The 25,816-nt window shown below is 42.9% G+C and overlaps 1 protein-coding gene across 2 annotated transcripts; it reads left to right on the top strand.

Annotated features, from left to right (window-relative positions):
* LOC115161038 (neuroligin-4, X-linked-like) lies at window positions 1-25,816 on the top strand. 2 transcript variants are annotated; one of them, XR_003869166.1, is made up of 10 exons: window positions 1-316; window positions 2,887-3,539; window positions 3,996-4,148; window positions 10,902-11,087; window positions 11,243-11,508; window positions 18,433-18,594; window positions 18,768-19,129; window positions 19,253-19,399; window positions 20,945-22,487; window positions 25,799-25,816. XR_003869166.1 is itself a non-coding variant. In XM_029711716.1 (9 exons), the coding sequence occupies exons 2-9, from the start codon at window positions 3,053-3,055 to the stop codon at window positions 21,762-21,764; spliced, it is 2,583 nt and encodes an 860-aa protein (XP_029567576.1). In that variant the 5' UTR covers window positions 1-316; window positions 2,887-3,052; the 3' UTR covers window positions 21,765-23,885. The 2 variants fall into 2 exon arrangements, 1 of the variants encoding a protein (XP_029567576.1); XM_029711716.1 differs by lacking the exon at window positions 25,799-25,816 and having other exon boundaries at window positions 20,945-23,885.

Consider the following 25,816-nt stretch of genomic DNA (forward strand, 5'->3'; position numbering starts at 1 on the left):
CGTAGTTTTTTCTTCTGTTAACGATAATCACGTCCTGTACGGTATTCAGTTGTTGCGGGGTTCAGACCACAAATACTTAGGCTATTCCCGGGAGCTCACGGCATCGGTGGAATTTACCCCAGGCACGTCGCTGGTGCACGAGGCTCTGCAGTCATCGACACACGGTCCCAGGATTTCTCTCACCGCTGCTCCCCTGTCCTCTCTCCCCCTCTTCTTTCCAGCTTTCTTCGCAGTGAGGGATGAAACGCTCTGTCAGCTGACATTTTTACTGCAGCAGCTGCGTGAACAGACCAATGGAGCAATGACGTGTGTGTCGGTGAGTCTCATTTATCACCATGTTCTACTGTGTGTGTGTGTGTGTGTGTGTGTGTGTGTGTGTAGGGGGGGGGGGTCCTGTAGGCTACAGTACGCTCATTACTATTCATCTGATGTTGCGCTTCACAGTCAAATTGTTGTAACTAAAACCCCGCTATAAAATGTATTTCACTATTGGTGGTATATAATAGATATATAGCTGGATTTCAGATGGATAACAGGTTGATTTTCTTTAGACATGTCCTGAGTCTAAACGTCATGATTTAAGCAACACAGCCGGTGTCATGGCCCCTGTAGCACCTGGGGGGTGTCACTGCAGCGAATGGAGAGGAATGGTCTCTGATTAAAATATCCAGCCATATGCAGCTGATACAGGGCCAGATATAGGATACCTGATGATGCAGCTGCAGTACCAGTCACAGCCAAGAGATAACATTTAAATGTTACATATTAATTTCTCTCGCGCGCGCGTGCGCGCTCTCTCCATCTCTTTCTCTAAAATCGATTCAATTCAAATTACCTTTACTGGCACGAATTCGAACGACCAATACAATATCAATGCTATAGAAACAACAACTACTTGTGCGGACGTTATAAACATTCATACTAATTTCTTCGAAAGGCCAGGGGGGTTCTGAGATTTAGAAACCAAGGACTGATATTTAACAAAAATTACAATAAGGAAATTACATTAATGACAATTGCAATAACTAGCACATATTGTGCTGCCAGCTCCAAGACTGTTGGCATGTCGATTTTGAATGTAGGCACAAATTATTATTCCACTGAAATAATAATATAGATCATTACACTGAAGTTAAGTGGTAACTGGGCAAAATAATGCCCTAATGGTGAGTAACTATAACTTGTTACCATCATATTGCAATGCTATTACCATTTTATCCTGTGCTGTAATCAGTGGCGATTTAAGCATGTAAGTCTTGGTGGGGCTAACTCCCCACATTTTTTTTTAGATGCATGCCAGCAAAGCCACTACACAACACAACACTAAACAGTACATTAATTGCACTATAACGGTGACAAACGGTGCCCACAAACTGTTAGGGCCTACATAAAGCTGTCCCAACAGCAGAGCTTTCTTTTCAGCACCATGGAGTGAATCCTTACGACTGCTACACCTGGCTATCAGTGGAGCCTTGTCTGTCAGCGAAACAGTTCATTCAGCCTCATTTACTGCCTTTTTAAAAAACTTAGCTGATATGGTTGACTTGCTTAAACAAATGTGGTTTCTACTGACAATTGAGATGTACAAACTATGACGAGCTAAGACGGACGTAGTCAATACAACTATTTGTTCAGCACTTTTGAAATGTACAGCGACAGAATTCAGATCATGGGCCGTTCTTAACGTATTCTCCCAGTACACCAAGTCAGAACCTTAGAATAAATAAAGGGACAATGAAAGCGGTTTCAATATTCAATGATGACATTTCTCTAAAACAGGATATAGGCTACATGTGCACCACTAAGTCAGAACAGTAGGCTAAGTTCTGAGGGGGAAAGGGACCACATTATTAGGGTGTGACACATGGGCTACTAACAGCTTACTACACAACATACACTTAGTATTACAGTATACATATCTCCCTGGCATATTACATTATTTATGCAGCAACATACAATACATTTTTGGAATCACTGTTGTGCTGTGCTCACTTGAACAGGAAGGTGGTGCGGCGGTCCTTCTTGTGGGCAAATTTTGTCATGATGATGACTGCTTGTCCAGCCTGCTAGCTAAGATTTTGAAAGTATTATGTTGACATGATCAGTTCAATCAAAGCTACGGTAGATATAATGTGATTTGACGTCATTTTATCTGTGGCCAATAACCTTGAGCCTTCTTGGATGTGCACTTCAAATGTAAATCTATGGCAGCACCCAAGGGGGCTTGAAATTTCTAGCTCTCCCTGTAGATTTAGAGGTGATGTAGTGTCCCATGAGTGACAGAACACTGAGCCAATCACGGCACAACTATAGAAGATGACCAACCCCTATGCTCTGTATTTTCTGCTAGCTGCCCCTACACCACAGAAAGCACTGAGCTAGGCTGAAGCACTTGCATGTTTGTATACGGCTTTATTAACTCAATACATTTTTTTTTTTTACATTGTTTGCCAAAATGATATGCAAAACAGGCAACAAAAAACAAGTGGGGCTCAAAATGACAGGTTGCCACTGGCTGCAATGTAAAATTATACCAAGATTGCTCTCAGTTTCTCTTTAGTTGGAGCATGAGAGGAGAAAATGTCTCTCAGTTTCTACCACTCTATACCCTGAGAGGTTGCAGCCTGTTCTCTCTGGCCAGTCATGTTGTTTTAATGGGGTCTTCATGTCTATACTTTAAGTCCGCCTGTATTTGTGGTATTGTACTCTTTCAGACTAGGCTGTGTCAAAACTTGCATGATTTTTTTTCAACTGGCAGTAGAAGAGGGAATTTTCCCAGTTCAGACCGCACGCTTGGAGGAGAACCATTGTAGATGCGGTATGTATATATAATTCAAGCTCTGTCTCTTTTTCTCTGTCTGTCTCTGTCTCTCTCCCTCCCTCCAGGCAGAACAGTGTGACTGTACGAAGAGAACCGGGAGGTGACTGGCTGACCCAGGGAGGAGAGAGACATATTCTGAGACACACACACAACAAACTGAACAGGGCTGTGTGAGCGTGTGTTAGACTCTCAGACGGAGTCCTGATCTAAACCGAACGCCAACACTCCCACATGTCTCCCCCATCTACCCCCAACCCTATCCCCTCTCTGCCCTCCTCTCCACTGTGTGTCCTCTCCATGCTCCTGTCCCTGTCCAGACTGAGGGGCATCCTCCCCCCTCTCCTCTCCCTTGTCCTGTCCCTCCCCCCTGCTGCTAGCCAGTCAGTCATCACCACATCCCAGGGCAGACTGAGGGGTCTGTTGACCCCCCTGCCTTCTGACCTGCTGGGCCCTGTGGTCCAGTACCTGGGGGTCCCCTACGCCCGCCCCCCCACCGGGGAGAGACGCTTCCAGCCCCCCGAGCCCCCCCTGTCCTGGCCGGGGGTGAGGAATGCCACCCAGTTCTCCCCTGTCTGCCCCCAGCCTGTAGAGGAACACAGCCTGCTGACAGAGATGTTACCTCTCTGGTACTCTGCCAACCTGGACATAGCCAGCGCATACCTGGCACAGCAGAGTGAAGACTGCCTCTACCTCAATATATACGTCCCTACTGAGGAAGGTATGTAGTATGTACAGTACACACACACACAATCAAATCAAAGTTAATTTGTCACGTGCGCCGAATACAACAGTGAAATGCTTACTTACAGGCTCTAACCAGTAGTGCAAAAAAAGTATTAGGTGAACAATAGGTAAGTAAAGAAATAAAAACAACAGTAAAAAGACAGTGAAAAATAACAGTAGCGAGGCTATATACAGTAGCAAGGCTATAAAAGTAGCGAGGCTACATACAGACACCGGTTAGTCAGACTGATTGAGGTAGTATGTACATGTAGATATGGTTAAAGTGACTATGCATATATGATAAACAGAGAGTAGCAGTAGCGTAAAGAGGGGTTGGCGGGTGGATGCATCCATCTCTACATATTTATGCATGCACCCACATATGTTTCTTTGCATACTGCAAGAGCTGTTGAACGCTCTGAAACTCTGGCTTGTGTGTGTGTGATTCCAGACATCCATGATGAGGGCGGTCTGCGGCCAGTGATGGTGTATGTCCATGGAGGTTCTTATTCTGAAGGGAGCGGCAACATGATGGACGGCAGTGTCCTCGCTAGCTATGGAAACGTCATTGTCATCACAATCAACTACAGGCTGGGAGTACTGGGTTAGTCAACTTCTTCATCAGCGTTGTTTTCATCTTTACCATCATCATCGTGAGATTCCTCCTAATCACCTTTCTGGCTTACTCTCTCACTGGTTGAAATGTCATCGGTCTGTGTTGCCACTGAGAAGCTAGATTCATCTGTGTGTACGCCTGGTTAGAGGAGAGCCATCAGCTTTGTGTTTATGGCTCACAGTAGGTAGGGTTAAATTAAGCTTTATGAGAGAAGGAGGAGAGAGAGAGACTAGACACATCGGAAAGAATTAACCAAAAAACAGAGCAAACTGGAATGCTATTTGACCCTAAATAAAGAGTACACAGTGGCAGAATACCTGACCACTGTGACTGACCCAAAATGAAGGAAGGTTTTGACGATGTTAAGATTCAGTGAGCATAGCCTTGCTATTGACAGAGGTCGCCGTAGGCAGACCTGGCTCTCAAGAGAAGACAGGCTATGTGCACACTGCCCACAAAATGAGGTGGAAACTGAGGTGCACTTCCTAACCTCTTGCCAAATGTATGACCATATTAGAGACACATATTTCCCTCAGATTACACAGAACCACAAAGAATTCGAAAACAAATCAAATTTTGATAAAAAAAACTCATATCTATTGGGTGAAATACCACAGTGTGACATCACAGCAGCAAGATTTGTGACCTGTTACCACAAGAAAAGGGCAACCAGTGAAGAACAAACACTATTATAAATACAACCCATATTTATGTTGATTTATTTTCCCTTTTGTACTTTAACTATTTGCGCATCGTTACAACACTGTACATAGCCGTAATATGACATTTGAAATGTCTATTCCTTTGAAACGTTTGTTAATGTAATGTTTACTGTTTGTTTTTGATCATTTATTTCACTTTTAAAAAATCTATTCAATTTGCTTTAGCATTGTAAATATATGTTTCCCATACCAATAAAGCGCTTTGAATTAAATTGAATTGAGATAAGAGAAGCAGGGTGTGAGGCAAGGAAGGGGTGGGAATAAGAGAAAGGGTAAGAGAGGGGGAGGGAGTGAGAGAGAGGGTAAGAGAGGGGGAGGGAATAAGAGAAAGGGTAAGAGAGGGGGAGGGAGTGAGAGAGAGGGTAAGAGAGGGGGAGGGAATAAGAGAAAGGGTAAGAGAGGGGGTGGGAATAAGAGAGAGGGTAAGAGAGGGGGAGGGAATGAGAGAGAGGGTAAGAGAGGGGGAAGGGAATGAGAGAGAGGGTAAGAGAGGGTGGGGAATGAGAGAGAGGGTAAGAGAGGGTGGGGAATGAGAGAGAGGGTAAGAGAGGGGGAGGGAATGAGAGAGAGGGTAAGAGAGGGTGGGGAATAAGAGAAAGGGTAAGAGAGGGGGAGGGAGTGAGAGAGAGGGTAAGAGAGGGGGAGGGAATAAGAGAAAGGGTAAGAGAGGGGGTGGGAATAAGAGAGAGGGTAAGAAAGGGGGAGGGAATGAGAGAGAGGGTAAGAGAGGGGGAGGGAATGAGAGAGAGGGTAAGAGAGGGTGGGGAATGAGAGAGAGGGTAAGAGAGGGGGAGGGAATGAGAGAGAGGGGTAAGAGAGGGTGTGGGAATAAGAGAAAGGGTAAGAGAGGGGTGGGGAATAAGAGAGAGGGTAAGAGAGGGGGAGGGAATGAGAGAGAGGGTAAGAGAGGGTGGGGAATGAGAGAGAGGGTAAGAGAGGGGGAGGGAATGAGAGAGAGGGGTAAGAGAGGGGGAGGGAATGAGAGAGAGGGTAAGAGAGGGTGGGGAATGAGAGAGAGGGTAAGAGAGGGGGAGGGAATGAGAGAGAGGGTAAGAGAGGGTGGGGAATGAGAGAGAGGGTAAGAGAGGGGGAGGGAATGAGAGAGAGGGTAAGAGAGGGGGAGGGAATGAGAGAGAGGGTAAGAGAGGGGGAGGGAATGAGAGAGAGGGTAAGAGAGGGGGAGGGAATGAGAGAGAGGGTAAGAGAGGGTGGGGAATGAGAGAGAGGGTAAGAGAGGGGGAGGGAATGAGAGAGGGTAAGAGAGGGGGGAGGGAATGAGAGAGAGGGTAAGAGAGGGTGGGGAATGAGAGAGAGGGTAAGAGAGGGTGGGGAATGAGAGAGAGGGTAAGAGAGGGGGAGGGAATGAGAGAGAGGGTAAGAGAGGGGGAGGGAATGAGTGAGAGGGTAAGAGAGGGGGAGGGAATGAGAGAGAGGGTAAGAGAGGGTGGGGAATGAGAGAGAGGGTAAGAGAGGGGGAGGGAATGAGAGAGAGGGTAAGAGAGGGGAGGGAATAAGAGAAAGGGTAAGAGAGGGGGTGGGAATAAGAGAGAGGGTAAGAGAGGGGGAGGGAATGAGAGAGAGGGTAAGAGAGGGGGAGGGAATGAGAGAGAGGGTAAGAGAGGGTGGGGAATGAGGAGAGAGGGTAAGAGAGGGTGGGGAATGAGAGAGAGGGTAAGAGAGGGGGAGGGAATGAGAGAGAGGGTAAGAGAGGGGGAGGGAATGAGAGAGAGGGTAAGAGAGGGTGGGGAATGAGAGAGAGGGTAAGAGAGGGGGAGGGAATGAGAGAGAGGGGGAGGGAATGAGAGAGAGGGTAAGAGAGGGTGGGGAATGAGAGAGAGGGTAAGAGAGGGTGGGGAATGAGAGAGAGGGTAAGAGAGGGTGGGGAATGAGAGAGAGGGTAAGAGAGGGTGGGGAATGAGAGAGGGTAAGAGAGGGTGGGGAATGAGAGAGAGGGGGAGGGAATGAGAGAGAGGGTAAGAGAGGGTGGGGAATGAGAGAGAGGGTAAGAGAGGGGGAGGGAATGAGAGAGAGGGTAAGAGAGGGGGAGAGTGTGTTAGTGACACACTCATGTCCCTAGTGTGGCATGTGAATTAGTGACACACTCATTTTGCGTGTGCATGTGTTCAGTGACACATTGATGTTCTGCTGTCCCAGGTCTACCCCAGGTCTGACTGAGGGTGGTGAGCAACGGTCACATGACATCATCAGTCACTGAGTCATGTCACCACATTACCCAGGGTCCTCAGGGTTTGGCTACACTGTAAAACATGTCTGTCAATCTGTGTTTAGACAATTAATTTGTTCTACAGTATAAGGGTTAGTGCGCAACTTTAGCCACTTACTGGATTAGGTTTAGGTTATAACGGCATACTGTAATACTTGTTATTATTGATTTATTAAAATCATTAATGAGGCATTTTTAAGTATCTGCCGTATTAACCAATCCCCAGTGAGCCTACTAGTCCCATAATTGTAAGGAATCAACCCCAGTTTGAAGTGGAGATCGGCCTTTAGTTCTAAGTCCATATTTACATCCTGCTGTTCATGTCTTTGATGAAAAGTATTTTTTAAATACGATACAGTGCATTCGGAAAGTATTCAGACCCCTTCACTTTTTCAACATTTTGTTACATTACAGCTTTATTCTAAGTTGGTTTAAATAAAATGTTTCCCTCATCAATCTACACATAATACCCCATAATGGCAAAGCGAAAACAGGTTTTTAGAAATGTATGTAAATTAATAAAAACAACGGAAGAGAAATACCTTATTTACATGAGTAATCAGACCCTTTGCTATGAGACTCGAAATTGTCCTCAGGTGCATCCTGTTTCCATTGATCATCCTTGAGATGTTTCTACAACTTGATTGGAACCACCTGTGGTAAATTCAATTGATTGGACATGATTTGGAAAGGCACACACCTGTCTATATCAGGTCCCACAGTTGACAGTGCATGTCAGAGCAAAAACCAAGCCATGAGGTCGAAGGAATTGTCCGTAAAGCTCGGAGACAGAATTGTGTCAAGGCACAGATCTGGGGAAGGGTACCAAAAATGTCTGCAGCATTGAAGGTCCCTAAGAACACAGTTACCTCCAACATATTGAGTGGAAGAAGTATGGAACCACCATGACTCTTCCTAGAGCTATCCGCCCGGCCAATCGGGGGAGAAGGGCCTTGGTCAGGGAGGTGACCAAGAACCCGATGGTCACTCTGACAGCGTTCCAGAGTTCCTCTGTGGAGATGGGAGAACCTTCCAGAAGGACAACCATCTCTGCAGCACTCCACAATCAGGCCTTTATGGTAGAGTGGCCAGATGGAAGCCACTCCTCAGTAAAAGGCACATGACAGCCCACTTGGAGTTTGCCAAGTAGCACCGAAAGGAATCTCAGATCACGAGAAACAAGATTCTCTGGTCTGATGAAACCAAGGTTGAACTTTTTTGGCCTGAATGCCAAGTGTCACGTCTGGAGGAAACCTGGCACCGCTCATCACCTGGCCAATACTATCCCTACAGTGAAGCATGGTGGTGGCAGCATGTGCGAAGGTTCACTTTCCAACAGGAGGACAATGACCCTAATCACACAGCCAAGACAACGCAGGTGTGGCTTGGGGACAAGTCTCTGAATGTCATTGAGTGGTCCAGCCAGAGCCCGGACTTGAACCTGATCTAACATCTCTGGAGTAGAGGACTACCAATTAGGATTTTTCAACGCTGATACCAATACCAATTATTGGAGGACCATAAAAAGCCGATAACGATTAATCGGCTGATTTTTATATATATATATATTTGTAATGATGACAATTACAACAATACTGAATGAACACTTTTATTTTAACTTAATATAATACATCATTAACAATCAATTTAGTCTCAAATAAATAATGAAACATTGTAACGTTCGTCGTCGGGTGATAAGGAAGCGGACCAAAGCGCAGCTGGGAGCGAACACATGTTTATTTAGACACAAATAAACACGTTACCAAAACAGACAAAGAATAGACGAAACGTTAACTTGCTCAAACAAAAGAGGCAACAACCCACAAACATCGTGGGGGAAAAGGAACTTAAATGTGATTCCCAATCAGACTTCACAAGCGACAGCTGTCTGATTGGGAAATCACCCCCGAGCCCAACATAGAAATAAAACACAAAGGCTATAACCAAAACATAGAAAATAAACCATAGAAATGCCACACCCTGACCAAAATAGCAGAGTTCACCTGGTCAGGGCGTGACAAACATGTTCAATTTGGTTTAAATAATGCAAAAACAAAGTGTTGGAGAAGACCGTAAAAGTGCAATATGTGCCATGTAATAAAGCTAAGGTTTAAGTTCCTTGCTCAGAACAAGAAAACATATGAAAGCTGGTGGTTCCTTTTAACATGAGTCTTCAATATTCCCAGGTAAGAAGTTTTAGGTTGTAGTTATTATAGGAATTATAGGACTATTTCTCTCGATACCCTTTGTATTTCATATACCTTTGACTATTGGATGTTCTTATAGGCACTATAGTATTGCCAGCCTAATCTCCTGAGTTGATAGGCTTGAAGTCATAAACAGCGCAATGCTTGAAGCACAGCGAAGAGCTGCTGGCAAATGCAGGAAAGTGCTGTTTGAATGAATGCTTACGAGCCTGCTGCTGCCTACCACCGCTCAGTCAGACTGCTCTATCAAATCATAGACTTAATTATAATATAATAACACACAGAAATATGAGCCTTAGGTCATTAATTTGGTCAAATCCGGATACTATCATTTTGAAAACAAAACGTTTATTCTTTCAGTGAAATAAGGAACCGTTCCATATTTTATCTAACGGGTGGCATCCCTAAGTCTAAATATTGCTGTTACATTGCACAACCTTCAATGTTATGTCATAATTATTTACAATTCTGGCAAATTAATTACGGTCTTTGTTGGGAAGAAATGGTCTTCACACAGTTCGCAACGAGCCAGGCCGCCCAAACTGCTGCATATACCCTGACTCTGCTTGCACAAAATGCAAGAGAAGTGACAATTTCCCTAGTTAAAATAAATTAATGTTAGCAGTCAATATTAACTAAATATGCAGGTTTAAAAATATATACTTGTGTATTGATTTTAAATAAAGGCATTGATGTTTATGGTTAGGTACATTGGTGCAACGACAGTGCTTTTTTCACGAATGCGCTTGTTATATCATCACCCGTTTGGTGAAGTAGGCTGTGATTCAATGATAAATTAACAGGCACCGCATCGATTATATGCAACGCAGGACAAACTAGTAATATCATCAACCATGTGTAGTTAACTAGTGATTATGTTAAGATTGATTGTTTTTTATAAGATAAGTTTAATGCTAGCTAGGAACTTACCTTGGCTCTTTGCTGCACTCGCCTAACAGGTAGTCAGCCTGCCACGCAGTCTCCTCGTGGAGTGCAATGTAATCGGCCATAATCGGTGTCCAAAAATGGCAATTACCGATTGTTATGAAAACTTGAAATCGGCCCTAATTAACCACCCATTCCGATTAATTGGTCGACCTCTGCTCTGGAGAGACCTGAAAATAGCTGTGCAGTGATGCTCCCCATTCAACCTGACAGAGCTTGAGAGGATCTGCAGAGAAGAATGGGAGAAACTCCCCAAAGGTCTGCCAAGCTTGTAGCATTATACCCAGGAAGACCCAAAGCTGTAATCGCTGCCAAAGGTGCTTCAACAAAGTTTTGAGTAAAGGGTCTGAATACTTATGTAAATGTCATATTTCAATTTTTAATTTGCTAAAATTTCAAAAAAACTGTTTTTGCTTTGTCATTATGGGGTATTGTGTGTAGATTGATTAGGAAAAACAATAATTTAATCAATTTAAAAAATAAGGCTGTAACGTAACAAAATGTGGAAAACGTCAAGGGGTTTGAATACTTTCCGAATGCACTGTATTTCTGTTTGTTGTGTTATATATATTTTTTTACTCTAATATCTACTAGACTTTCTTTCTATATATTGTTGTGTATTTTATATGTGTTATTCCCTCAGGTTTCCTCAGTACGGGTGACCAGGCAGCTAAAGGCAACTATGGTCTGTTGGACCAGATCCAGGCTCTGCGCTGGGTGAAGGAGAACATTGCTGCATTCAGCGGAGACCCAGACAGAGTCACCGTGTTTGGCTCCGGGGCTGGAGCCTCCTGTGTCAGCCTGCTAACTCTGTCCCACTACTCTGAGGGTAAGTAACCTTTAACCCCTGAACCCAACCTCTGAACCCTTACCCTTGACCTTTAACTTCTAATTGTCAGCCTGGTCACACTTCTCAAAGAGTCACCTCCAATTCTTGACCCATAACCTCTGACCTCTAACCTCTGTCAGCATGCTGTGTATCAGATCTGTTCCAGAAGGCGATCATCCAGAGTGGGACAGCCCTGTCCAGCTGGGCGGTCAACTACCAGCCAGGGAAGTATGCAAGGCTGCTGGGGGACAAGGTGGGCTGCAGCCTGGAGGACTCATCAGAGCTGATCGTCTGCCTGCAGGGGAAGACCTACCAGGAGCTGGTAGAACAGAATATCACTCCAGCTAAATACCACACCGCCTTCGGACCTGTCATCGACGGTGATGTCATCCCTGATGACCCCCAGATACTCATGGAGCAGGTGAGAAAATATAGAACACTCTATGTTTTATATAGATTATACATGTATTACAAGTTATTCTTAAAATGTTAGACCTGGCCTTAGCACCATTTCAACAGCTGCGCTTGTCTTAAATTATATATTAAATTGCTTAGATCATAGGAATCACTGTGCTGCCATATTTATAGACCTATCCAAGGCGTCTTGCAAGTGGTTTAGGAACTATCTGTCAGATAGGACACAATGTGTGCTTTCTGATGGTGTCAGGTCAAGTTTCCTTGATATTACTAAAGGTGTCCTACTGAGGTTGATTTAAAGCCTAGGCAGCAGCTACTCTTCCTGGGGTCTGGCAAAATGAAGGCAGTTTTACAATTTTTAAAACATTACAATACATTCATTACAGAATTCACAACACACTAAGTGTGGGCCCTCAGGCCCATACTCCACTACCACATATCTACAACACAAAATACGTGTGTGTGTATAGTGCGTATGTTATCATATGTGTGTATGTATATGTCTATGCCTATGTTTGTGTTGCTTCACAGTCCCCGCTGTTCCATAAGGTGTGTTTTTATCTGTTTTTAAATCTGATTCTACTGCTTTAATCAATTTCCTGATGTGGAATAGAGTTCCATGTAGTCATGGATCTATGTAGTACTGTGCACCTCCAATAGTATGTTCTGGACTTGAAGAGACCTCTGGTGGCATGTCAAGATTTAGTTGAGATTTAGGGTTTAGTGAATGATTTTTCCCAAATACAATGCTTTTAGTTTTAGAAATATTTAGGACTAACTTATTCCTTGCCACCCATTCTGAAAGCTCTTTGTTAAGTGTTGCAGTCATTTCAGTTGCTGTAGTAGCTGACGTGTATAGTGTTGAGTCATCCGCATACATAGACATACTGGCTTTACTCAAAGCCAGTGGCATGTCGTTAGTAAAGACTGAAAAAGTAAGGGGCCTAGACAGTTGCCCCGGGGAATTCCTGATTCTACCTTTATTATGTTGGAGAAGCTTCCATTAAAGAACTCCCTCTGTGTTCTGTTAGACAGGTAACTCTATATCCACAATATAGCAGGGGATGTAAAGCCATAACACATAAAGTTTTTCCAGTAGCAGACTGATTGATAATGTCAAAAGCCGACTAACAGTCAAACAAAACAGCTCCCACAGTCTTTTTATCATCAATTTCTCTGAGCCAATCATCAGTCATTTGTGTAACTGCAGTGCTTGTTGAATGTCCTTCCCTATAAGCATGCTGAAAGTCTGTTGCCAATTTGTTTACTGTAAAATAGCATTGTATCTGGTCAAACACTATTTTTTTCTACAACTTTACTAAGGGTTGGTAACAGGCTGATTGGTTGGCTATTTGAGCCATGAAAGGGGGCTTTACTATTCTTAGGTAGCTGAATTACTTTTGCTTCCCTCCAGGCCTGAGGGCACACACATACTAGTAGGCTTAAATTGAAGATATGGTAAATAGGAGTGGCAATATCGTCCTCTATTATCCTCAGCAATTTTCCATCCAAGTTGTCAGACCCTGGTGGCTTGTCATTGTTGATAGACAACAATAATTGTTTCACCTCTTCCACACTCACTTTACGGAATTCAAAAGTACAATTCTTGTCTTTCATAATTTGGTCAGATATACTTGGATGTGTAGTGTCAGCATTTGTTGCTGGCATGTCATGCCTAAGTTTGCTAATCTTGCCAATTATTTTTTTTAAATAGTTGGCAATATCAGTCGGTTTTGTAATGAATGAGCCATCTGATTCAATGAATGATGGAGCTGAGTTTGCTTTTTTTCCCAACATTTCATTGAAGGTGCTCCAAAGCTTTTTACTATTGTTCTTTGTCATTTATCTTTCATAGTGTAGTTTCTTCTTCTTTTTATTCAGTTTAGTCACATGATTTCTCAATTTGCAGTATGTTTGCCAATCGGTTATGCAGCCAGACTTATTTGCCATTCCTTTTGCCTCATCCCTCTCAACCATACAATTTTTCTATTCCTCATCAATCCACGGGGAGTTAACCGTTTTTAAAGTAATTTTCTTAATGGGTGCATGCTTATTAGTAACTGGGATAAGCAATTTAATTTCAATTTCAAGTGCAATGTCTGTTTGTTCCTCATTACACACTACAGACCAACAAATATTATTTACATCAACAACATAGGAATCACTACAAAACTTATTGTATGACATCTTATACACTATACACCAGCCTTAGGAACTTTGGGTTTCCTAGATATGGCTACTATATTGTGATCACTACATCCAATGGATCTAGATACTGCTTTCAAGCATATTTCTGCAGCATTAGTATATATGTGATCAATACATGTTGTAAATTTAATTCCTGTGCTGTTTGTAACTACCCTGTTAGGTTGACTGATAGCCTGAACCAGGTTGCAGGCACTGGTTACAGTTTGAAGCTTTTTGAGTTAGTACATGTTGCACCTCGTTCGTCACGGTTTGTTGTTTGTTTATCGTTTATTGGTTCTCTTGCAAAGTTTCACATTCAAAATAAAAGATGTGGAACGAAACTCACGCTGCGCTTTGGTCCGCTCCTTCATACAATGAACTTGACACATACATTATCAAGCATTTCACACATGCTATCCAGCTACTACTGACTGTTAACACTTTGTGGTCTTATAGTAGCTTCCCACAAGAATGGGCTTTACATGAGGCAGATGAACCTGTAGCCATAGTACTTCAACAGTATTTAACATGAGATCCTCTCTAATCTTTACAGGAATGTGGTTCTGAATATAAACAGCAACACCTCCACCACTGGCATTTCTGTATTTTCTGTAAATGTTATAACCTTGTATTGCTACCAGTGAATCAATAAAGGTATTGTCTAAGTGAGTTTCAGAGATAGTCAGAAAATGAATGTAATCTGTTACTACAAGTTATTCATTTCATGAACCTTGCTACATATGTTAACATGGGCTATTTTGAGCACTTTTCTGTTAGGCTTGCTTCTTTTCATTGCTTTACTGGGAAGCTTAGCAGAAGTAGATATTCTCATGGTATTAAGTTAGTGCAGGGTGAGCTGCACACAGTGGACTTCCTACTAGGGCACACCGCCTCAGTGCTAACAGCATAAATCTGGTTCATAGACACATGATTGCTGCATACAATAGCTGTAGGATCAGCAGAGGCATTCAGGGCAGTTAGAGGGACAAAAATTAGGTTACTTACATTGTGTCTACCAATACCCCTGGTATAATGTACATTTGCTAAAGCATTATGATGACTCAGCGACACAATGGTAGGGATTAATTGTGCTGGGCTTGGGTCATTCACAGGTCATTGAGCAGGTTCCCGCCTATAAATATCTGGGCTTTTGGACTGATAATAATTTGACATTTAAAAAACATATGGATGAGCTAGTTAAGAAGCTGACATTTAAAGTAGGCTTCTTTTATAGAAATAGATCAATCTTCTCCCTGAACAACAAGGGGCAGATTGTATAGTCAACTTTCCTGCCAGAGCTTGACTAAGGTGACACCATTTATTGGAATGCAGCAGGCACTACTCTTAACCCTTTGGGTGCCGTCTACCATAGCACCCTTCGCTTTATCATAGGTGATAGGTGTAATACGCATCACTGCATCCTGTATTAAAAGGTTGGCTGGCCCTTATTAAAGTCTCATAGATCACTTCATTATTCCCTTTTTGTGTTCAAATCTCTACTATGCAAGCTCTTGACTTACCTAACTTCGTTTTTTAAAGTATAAAAACATGAGATACCAAACCCGTTCACAGGGTTGGTCTCCACCGAACTAGGTAAATCTGTTTTTTGTTTTAATGCTCCACATTTTTGGAATCACTTACAAAATTGATTACACCTGGATTCCCTGGTGCCACTAGGGCAGTTTAAAACTCTGATGATGAATGAGTTCACTGAGGTGTGCAATTGTTTTGATTGACTTTAATAATTTGTTAATGATGCCTGTGATGTTCTAATGTAATGTACTTGTTTTTATATTTTATTTTATGTCCTCAGGACACCATTGAAAAAACAGAGATCACCCAAGAATAAATATTAGATACTGTTAAAACATTCACATGGAGAAAAGCATCAGGAATGGATGGGTTTCACATAGAATTCTATTCAACGTTTTGGGACAAAATAGCCCCACACAAATGACAAAGCACATGTCACTCAATTCGATACTTCCTAGTTTCATGTATCAAACGGTTATTTCAGTTATATTAAAACCAGGAAAACCTGGACAGTCCCCTGCTGATTATAGACCCATAAGTTTAATAAATTGTGACAATAAAATAATAACAAAGCTTATAAGCAATAGAATGGCAAAAGTCTTAACAGACTTGATACAGTATATATTAATCAAACAGGGTTTATTGAAAATATACACAAACAAATACAAGAACATGTTTCAGTTTAATACAATACCCCAAAAAACAAAATGTACATTTATCAATAATGGCTGTTGATGCCGAAAAGGCTTTCGACCATCTTGAATGATATTTTCTATTCACAACTTTGGAAGCTTTCAACTTTCCAGCTGAAATAATAGATTTATAAAAAATATTGCATGAATGTCCTAAAGCCAAAATATAAACAAATAATACATTATCTGCTGAAATTGCTTTCGAAAGGGGCACAAGACAGGGATGTCCCCTCTCCCCACTCCTGTTTGCACTGGCTATTGAACTACTTGCAGAAAGAATTAGACAGGACCCAAACGTAACAGGTATCAGTATTGGTAAACATGAATAAAAATAAACTTATTTGCAGATGATCTCCTGATATACCTGACCAATATTGAAAACGTAATGCCCCCTTTTGCAAAAAATATTTTATGAATACTCAAAAATCTCAGGATCAAAAGTGTATGTGGGAAAAAATGAAATAATGGCATTAGGAAAAAGTAAAAGAATAAGTCACGATCTACAGGAATCCTTTAAGTGGACCACAAAAAATATGAAATTCTAAGGATGCTTAATAAGTAACAACAAATATATAGAGATAACTTTATTCCATTACTCAACAATATGAAAGCAGGTCTAATTAAATGGAAAAGTCTTCCCATAAATCTTACAGGTAGAATAAACCTCTTTAGAATGGCATGGCTGCCAATGTTTTTGTATTTAATACCAAGTACCGCACCGAAGACATTCTTTAAAAAAGTATACTGAGATAACAGACTTTATATGGGCAAATAAAATGTATAGAATAAAAAAGAAAGTTTAACATCTTCCTAAGTCTGAGGGGGGTTTTAACCTTCCAGACATGGAATTGTATCAACTCACTACCCAGGGCTTTTATTTGCAACATATGGTTAAATGCACTAAAGAGGAACAATGGGTACATATTGAAGATGCAGATGCTCATCCCCAGAATCAACTTCATAGTTAAGAACACTATAACAATATCCAAGAAAAAGAAACAATATTATTCCCTAAAAACACAACCTTATGGAACAATCCTTGGATAGCTTTTCAGAATTCACAGATGAATTGGTCCACATGGAAAACTAAAGGCATAGAAACCCTAAATGACTTGGTAACAGAAAATTAATCTATTTCCATGACAGAATTAAAAAGTAATTTTGGACTGACCAATGAAGATACAGTAGTTTTAAATATATGCAACTTAAAAGTTACGGAAACAGATGCTCAAATTATAGGGAATATACAAAACCTTGCAGAGGGCATATCCAACTGACAGTCTTTTAGAAAAATATATAAACTATTGGAACCAAGACTTATAAAGAACTGATGTTGGTACAAGATGGAGGTATAAACTACTGTATATAATTTTTTATACAAGATACAAAATTCATGTCTTACGTGTAAAACTAATAATGACTCAATAATCCATGCTTTTTGGGAATGCTATAAAGTCCGGAAGTTGTGGGCGGAGCTATAAAGTTTGCTGTCAGAAGTATTTCAATGTAAACTTACTTTTAATCCGTCTGTCTGCATATTTCAAGACATGGCATATTGGGGTGTAGTAAGATACCAATGGGCTGGACGATTCTCTTCTCATCACTTGAAAAAACGTATTGTAAAAACTTGGAAATAAATCAATCCGCCATCATTAACACAATGGAAAAATCCAATGATTTATTATTCAAATATTTAAATAGCATGGGCAACTGAGAAAAACAAATCGATACAATTGCAGGCCAGGTAGCAAACAATAATGCAGGCACTAGGGATGGAGGTGTGATCAGGCACTAGGGATGGAGGTGTGATCAGGCACTAAGGATGGAGGTGTGATCAGGCACTAGGGATGGAGGTGTGATCAGGCACTAGGGATGGAGGTGTGATCAGGCACTAGGGATGGAGGTGTGATCAGGCACTAGGGATGGAGGTGTGATCAGGCACTAGGGATGGAGGTGTGATCAGGCACTAGGGATGGAGGTGTGATCAGGCACTAGGGATGGAGGTGTGATCAGGCACTAGGGATGGAGGTGTGATCAGGCACTAGGGATGGAGGTGTGATCAGGCACTAGGGACGGAGGTGTGATCAGGTACTAGGGACGGAGGTGTGATCAGGTACTAGGGATGGAGGTGTGATCAGGCACTAGGGATGGAGGTGTGATCAGGCACTAGGGATGGAGGTGTGATCAGGCACTCGGGATGGAGGTGTGATCAGGCACTAGGGATGGAGGTGTGATCAGGCACTAGGGATGGAGGTGTGATCAGGCACTAGGGATGGAGGTGTTAGCATGCGGGTCCGGGCAGATGATATGTGCTCATTTTTTGTGTGTCTGTAAGTTGATGTTCGTATGTATACGTTTGTATATGGAGTAAAAAATAATAATAATATAATTGGGCTCCCCTGATTAAATAAAAGTTAATAATAAAATATGTTTTATTAGATTTAGCAAGATTTGGTTCTGAGTCAGGGTTAAGAATGCATAATACTGTTATTGTCAACCCTGTTCGTCACACATAGGGAGAGTTCCTCAACTACGACATCATGCTGGGTGTGAACCAGGGGGAGGGGCTTCAGTTCGTTGACGGGATGGTGGACAGTGAGGACGGTGTCTCCAGCGACGATTTTGACTTTGCCGTGTCAGACTTCGTGGACAGTCTCTACGGCTACCCAGAGGGGAAGGTAGGCTGTAGGAAAATGTATATGCCCATCCAGTGTTTCTACGCAATGTGCTGGAGGGCAAAGAATATGTTCAGCAAAAAGTAGAACTACACTCTGCATACTGAAATCTGTCTATGCTCTCATGTGCTTTATTGACAAGGTCTTTTTTTACCTTGTTTTTATCCTTGCGGCAGGACACACTGAGAGAGAGCATCAAGTTCATGTACACGGACTGGGCCGACCGGGAGAACCCTGAAACCCGGCGGAAGACGCTAGTCGCGCTGTTTACTGATCACCAGTGGGTGGCGCCGGCGGTGGCCACAGCAGACCTCCACGCCCAGTACGGATCGCCAACATATTTCTACTCCTTCTACCACCACTGTCAGAGTGACGCATCGCCCGCCTGGGCTGACTCCGCTCATGGAGATGAGGTGCCGTATGTGTTCGGTCTGCCACTGATCGGCCCAACGGACCTCTTCAACTGTAACTTCTCAAAGAACGATGTGATGCTCAGCGCCGTGGTCATGACATACTGGACGAACTTCGCCAAGACAGGGTGAGAAAAATCTAATCTAACTCCTTTGCTGAGAAATATCTTACTTTCCTCTAATGAATGGTAAAGTAACCACAGTTCACTTTTAAGATCACGTTTTCTGATTGTGTTTGTGCTGTGTCTCAGAGATCCTAACCAGCCGGTGCCCCAGGACACCAAGTTCATCCACACCAAACCCAACCGTTTTGAGGAGGTGGCCTGGGCCAAGTACACCCCCAAGGAACAGCTGTACCTGCACATCGGCCTGAAGCCACGCGTCAGAGACCACTACAGGTAGATCAGATAATCACAGTCCACTACAGAACACTACAGGTAGATCAGATAATCACAGGCCACTACATAAGACTACAGGTAGATCAGATTATCACAGACCACTACAGGTAGATCAGATAATCACAGGCCACTACAAATAGATCAGATTATCACAGACCACTACAGGTATTCCGATTATCACAGACCACTACAGGTAGATCAGTTTATCACAGACCACTACAGGTAGATCAGATTATCACAGTCCATTACAGAACACTACAGGTAGATCAGATAATCACAGGCCACTACAAATAGATCAGATTATCACAGACCACTACAGGTAGATCAGATTATCACAGTCCATTACAGAACACTACAGGTAGATCAGATTATCACAGACCACTACAGAACACTACAGGTAGATCAGATAATCACAGTCCACTACAGGTAGATCAGATTATCACAGACCACAACAGGTAGATCAGATGATCACAGACCACTACAGGTAGATCAGATAATCACAGTCCACTACAGAACACTACAGGTAGATCAGATAATCACAGTCCACTTCAGACAGATCAGATTATCACAGACCACTGCAGGTAGATCAGATTATCACAGACCACTACAGAACATTACAGGTAGATCAGATAATCACAGTCCACTACAGAACACTACAGGTAGATCAGATAATCACAGTCCACTACAGAACACTACAGGTAGATCAGATAATCACAGTCCACTTCAGACAGATCACATAGTCACAGACCACTACAGGTAGATCAGATAATGACAGACCACTACAGGTAGATCAGATTATCACAGACCACTACAGGTAGATCAGATTATCAAAGACCACTACAGAACACTACAGGTAGATCAGATAATCACAGTCCACTTCAGACAGATCACATAGTCACAGACCACTACAGGTAGATCAGATAATCACAGACCACTACAGGTAGATCAGATAATCACAGACCACTACAGGTAGATCAGATAATCACAGACCACTACAGGTAGATCAGATTATCACAGACTACTACAGGTAGATCAGATTATCACAGACCACTACAGAACACTACAGGTAGATCAGATTATCACAGACCACTACAGAACACTACAGGTAGATCAGATAATCACAGTCCACTTCAGACAGATCAAATTATCACAGACCACTACAGGTAGATCAGATTATCACAGACTACTACAGGTAGATCAGATTATCACAGACCACTACAGAACACTACAGGTAGATCAGATTATCACAGACCACTACAGGTAGATCAGATAATCACAGACTACTACAGGTAGGTATTTCTTTGCCTACCTTTCCAAGAGCAACAGATTTCTTGCTGCTTCCATATCTTGTTAAATTATGTATAATGAACCACTTTGCAGTGTTAGCACTTCATGCTAGCAGCACTTGCCACTTTCCCCTTCTGACTGTTTAATGTATAATAACTATAATTTATAATGTATGATGTTATCTTACTTATTGTGTATATTATCCGATTCCTTGTGAAATTTATTTTTTCTTTGTATGGATGATGATTCTGACTCCAGGGCCGCCAAGACAGCTTTCTGGCTACAGCTGGTGCCCCACCTCCACAACATCAACGAGTTGCTGCAGTATGTGTCCTCTGCAACCCACAGTCCTCCCCAGGACACCACCCCCCACTCCTACACCAAGCGGCTGTCTAAAGGCCTGGGCTTGGGTAGCACGCGCCACCCCAACCCCCCGGCCACGCCCCAGGCTCCAGCACTGCAGGGGGAGGAGCTCCAGGTCCCCCACCCCGTTATAGAGGACTACTCCACTGAGCTGAGCGTTACCATTGCAGTGGGAGCCTCACTCCTCTTCCTCAACATCCTGGCCTTTGCAGCTCTGCTCTACAAGAAGGACAAACGCAAGATGGAACACCGGAGGCTGCCACGCCCACCTCCACGCCGTGACATCATGAACGCTGACATCACACACCAGCTGCAGGGGGAGGGACTTCTGAAGCAGCTGGAGGCTGAGGCTCTGCACCAACACAACACGCTGGAGATACACGACACACACAACATACACCACACACTGGAGGCTCTAGACACACTGGACACACAGGACATCTACAACACTCTGGACACCCTGCGACTGACCTGTCCACCTGACTACACCCTAACCCTGAGACGCTCCCCTGACGACGTGCCTCTGATGACCCCCAGGTCCCTGCCCATGACCCCTGGCTCTCACCCTGCCACCCCCATGACCCCCATGACCCCTGGATCTGTTGTGGGGGTGCAGCCCATGCAGGGCTATAGTCCTTACAGTAACACTCACCTGCCCCATACACACACGCACACACACCCCAACACACACACACATTCTACCACACGCGTATAACCACAGACAGAGATGGGGCAGAACGAAGCAGGATAGTTTCTCCAGCACCTAAGATGGCGGAACGATCCAGTCTGCCGTGTTGCATGAATAGAACAATGAGGGAGCAGAAGGGATGAACTCTGGGAGATGAAATAATGTGCATCAGTAAAAAGAACATTATAAATGAGAACATCCAATATGGCTGCCAATTTGGTCCATACATCATGGAAACATTGCTTCTATAAGCTGCGTCCGAAATGGCCAAAGTTGCCATGTGACTTGCCCTGGAGCGGGGCTGCTGTGATGTCCAGATCAGACTACTGACTGAACCCTCTGGGAACAACTTGAAGAACCTGTGAAATGTGAATGTAGAATATTTCAATTGCAATGAAATCCTTCAGAGGATCAACTTTCCCTGCAGCTCTGTGCTCAGCCAGGCCAGGGATGTGGTCTGAAGGACAGACAGACAGACAGACAGACAGACAGACAGACAGACAGACAGACAGACAGACAGACAGACAGACAGACAGACAGACAGACAGACAGACAGACAGACAGACAGACAGACAGACAGACAGACAGAGAACAACAGATGGACAGGGACAGAAACAGACTGTATTCATAGCACCTGGGACAAATTCCTCTGAATGGTTCAACAATAACAAGTTCAACAGTCCGAAGATCTACCAACCAGCAGTCTGTTCAAATATGTAAATAACTTGTAAACATAATGGAGAAAAGATGGTAAGATTTAAAGCTTTTACTGTTTTATTGCATTCAAATATGTTATTTAACGACCGTAGCTTTTAATTTGAGTTGATTATAAATGTATAGGTCCCCAGGATAATATGTAATCTGACACTTGACTAACCCTGACCACATCTAACAAGATGTAAACCCTGACCCTAACACTAACCCTGACCACATCTAACAAGATGTAAACCCTGACCCTAACACTAACCCTGACCACATCTAACAAGATGTAAACCCTGACCCTAACACTAACCCTGACCACATCTAACAAGATGTAAACCCTGACCCTAACACTAAACCTGACCACATCTAACAAGATGTAAACCCTGACCCTAACACTAACCCTGACCACATCTAACAAGATGTAAACCCTGACCCTAACACTAACCCTGACCACATCTAACAAGATGTAAACCCTGACCCTAACACTAACCCTGACCACATCTAACAAGATGTAAACCCTGACCCTAACACTAACCCTGACCACATCTAACAAGATGTAAACCCTGACCCTAACACTAACCCTGACCACATCTAACAAGATGTAAACCCTGACCCTAACACTAACCCTGACCACATCTAACAAGATGTAAACCCTGACCCTAACACTAACCCTGACCACATCTAACAAGATGTAAACCCTGACCCTAACACTAACCCTGACCACGTCTAACAAGATGTAAACCCTGACCCTAACACTAACCCTGACCACATCTAACAAGATGTAAACCCTGACCCTAACACTAACCCTGACCACATCTATGCCCAACCTCTTTTCTGATCTGAAACTGACCTGTCCCGAACTTGAACTGGGTCTGTCCTTGGCCCCATCTCTAAACCATGGACCCTTACTTTTGTCCATACCCCTGACCTGTAACCTCTGACCCTGACCTCTAACCTTATCCTCATCCTAACTTTGACCTGCATCCTAACTTGGACCCTCATCCTAACCTCAACCTGTCTATGAACTCTTATTTCAGTCCTTACGCTTATTGACCCCTTACCTCTAACCCTGTCTTCTAACCCTGATCCTGACCCTACCTGCTTCCACCATGTCTCCAAGAGACAAAACTGATCAGTTGACCTGAGACCCTAATTCAATCATACTGAAGTCTAAAACGTTGCGATTAAAATCCGTCCCGATTTTTTTGTGAGCTTTTTGAACCATAAAATAAAACTAATATGAAATCATACACTGAAAGCTGAAATAGTGGATCTGAAACAATGAATCTTATTTGAAATACTACCATAGGCTAGATTAAAAGGTTTATTTTTTTCAAAATATTTTCAGTTTCTGCCTTAACGGATGGAAGGAGTCTTTGCTGTATGTACTGTATGAACTTTCTGCTCCATTTTGTTAAATAAAGTATCAGTATTTTACCATTCATATGTTTCTCATATACAGTGCCTTCGGAAAGTATTCAGACCCCTTGACTTTTTCCACATTTTGCTTCGTTACAGCCTTATTCTAAAATTGTTTAAAATCGTTTTTTTCCCCCTCATCAATCTACACACAAAACCCCATAATGACAAAAACAAAAACAGGTTTAGAAATTTTTGCAAATTTCTTACAAATAAAAAATGGGAATATCACATTTATATAAGCATTCAGACCCTTTACTCAGTACTTTGTTAAACACCCTTTGTTAGCGATTACAGCATCGAGTCTGTATATGGGGAGTTTCTCCCATTTCTCTGCAGATCCTCTCAAGCTCTGTCAGGTTGGATAAGAAGCGTTGCTGCACAGCTATTTTCAGGTCTCTCCAGAGATGTTAGATCAGATTCAAGTCCGGCTCTGGCTGGGCCACTCAAGGACATTCAGAGACTTATCTCGAAGTCACTCCTGCATTGTCTTGGCTGTGTGCTTAGGGTCATTGTCCTGTTGGAAGGTGAACGTTCACCCCAGTCTGAGGTCCTGAGTGCTCTGGCGCAGGTTTTCATCAAGGATCTCTGTACTTTGCTCCGTTCGTCTTGGCCTCAATCCTGACTAGTCTCCCAGTCCCTGCCGCTGAAAAACATCCCACAGCATGGTGCTGCCACCACCAAGCCTCAACGTTGGGATGGTTCCAGGTTTCCTCCAGATGTGACGTTCAGGCATTCAGGCCAAGGAGTTAAATCTTGGTTTCATCATGTGCCTTTTACTGAGGCGTGGCTTCCATCTGGCCACTCTACCATAAATGCCTGATTGGTGGAGTGCTGTAGAGATGGTTGTCCTTCTGCAAGGTTCTCCCATCTCCACAGAGGAACTCTAGAGCTCTGTCAGAGTGACCATCGGGTTCTTGGTCACCTCCCTGACCAAGGCCCTTCTCTCCCGATTGCTCAGTTTGGCCGGGTGGCCAGCTCTTGGAAGAGTCTTGGTGGTTCCAAACTTCTTCCATTTAAGAATGATGGATGCCACTGTGTTCTTTGGGACCTTCAATGCTGCAGTAATGTTTTGGTATCCTTACCCAGATCTGCACCTCGACACAATCCTGTCTCGGAGCTCTCGGGACATTCCTTGGTTTTTGCTCTGACATGAACTAACAATTGTGAAACCTTTATATAGACAGGTGTGTTCCTTTTCAAATCATGTCAAGTTATAAAAACATCTCAAGGATGATCAATGGAAACAGGATGCACCTGAGCTCAATTTCAACTCTCATAGCAAAGGGTCTGATTACTTACACTACCGTTCAAAAGTTTGGGGTTACTTAGAACCAACCATCACTCCTGTGTTCCAGTGGCATGTTGTGTTAGCTAATCCTAGTTTATACATTTTAAAAGGCTAATTGATCATTAGAAAACCCTTTTGCAAATCTGTTAGCACAGCTGAAAACTGTTGTTCTGTTTAAAGAAGCAATAAAACTGGCCTTCTTTAGACTAGTTGAGTATGTGTAGCATCAGCATTTGTGGGTTCGATTACAGGCTCAAAATGGCCAGAAACAAAGCACTTTCTTCTGAAACCTGTCAGTCTATTCTTGTTCTGAGAAATGAAGGCTATTCCATGCGAGAAATTGCCAAGAAACTGAAGATCTCATACAATGCTGTATACTACTCCCTTCACAGAACAGCGCAAACTGGCTTTAGCCAGAATAGAAAGAGTATTGGGAGGTGCTCAACTGAGCAAGAGGACAAGTACATTAGTGTGTCTAGTTTGAGAAACTTTTTTCATCCATGTTTGAATAAGATTTGTTGTAAAAAAAATGTTGTAAAAAGTCAAGGGGTCTGAATACTTTCCGAAGGCCTGATACTATACTCTCATAGGTATTCTGTCTTCTGGAATAAAAATCCTGATGTTCATAAACAAACCCACTGTTTTTCAGGACACACACACTTTCTCT

This window comes from Salmo trutta, chromosome 24, assembly GCF_901001165.1.
Source record: "Salmo trutta chromosome 24, fSalTru1.1, whole genome shotgun sequence".
Lineage (NCBI taxonomy): Eukaryota > Metazoa > Chordata > Actinopteri > Salmoniformes > Salmonidae > Salmo > Salmo trutta.

Excerpts from the sequence above, each read along its gene's own strand:
- LOC115161038 (XM_029711716.1), top strand. The coding sequence starts at position 3,053 with ATGTCTCCCCCATCTACCCCCAACCCTATCCCCTCTCTGCCCTCCTCT. Across the intron at positions 11,509-18,432 it reads CCCAGATACTCATGGAGCAG|GGAGAGTTCCTCAACTACGA; the intron begins GTGAGAAAATAT and ends CGTCACACATAG. Across the intron at positions 19,130-19,252 it reads ACGAACTTCGCCAAGACAGG|AGATCCTAACCAGCCGGTGC; the intron begins GTGAGAAAAATC and ends GCTGTGTCTCAG.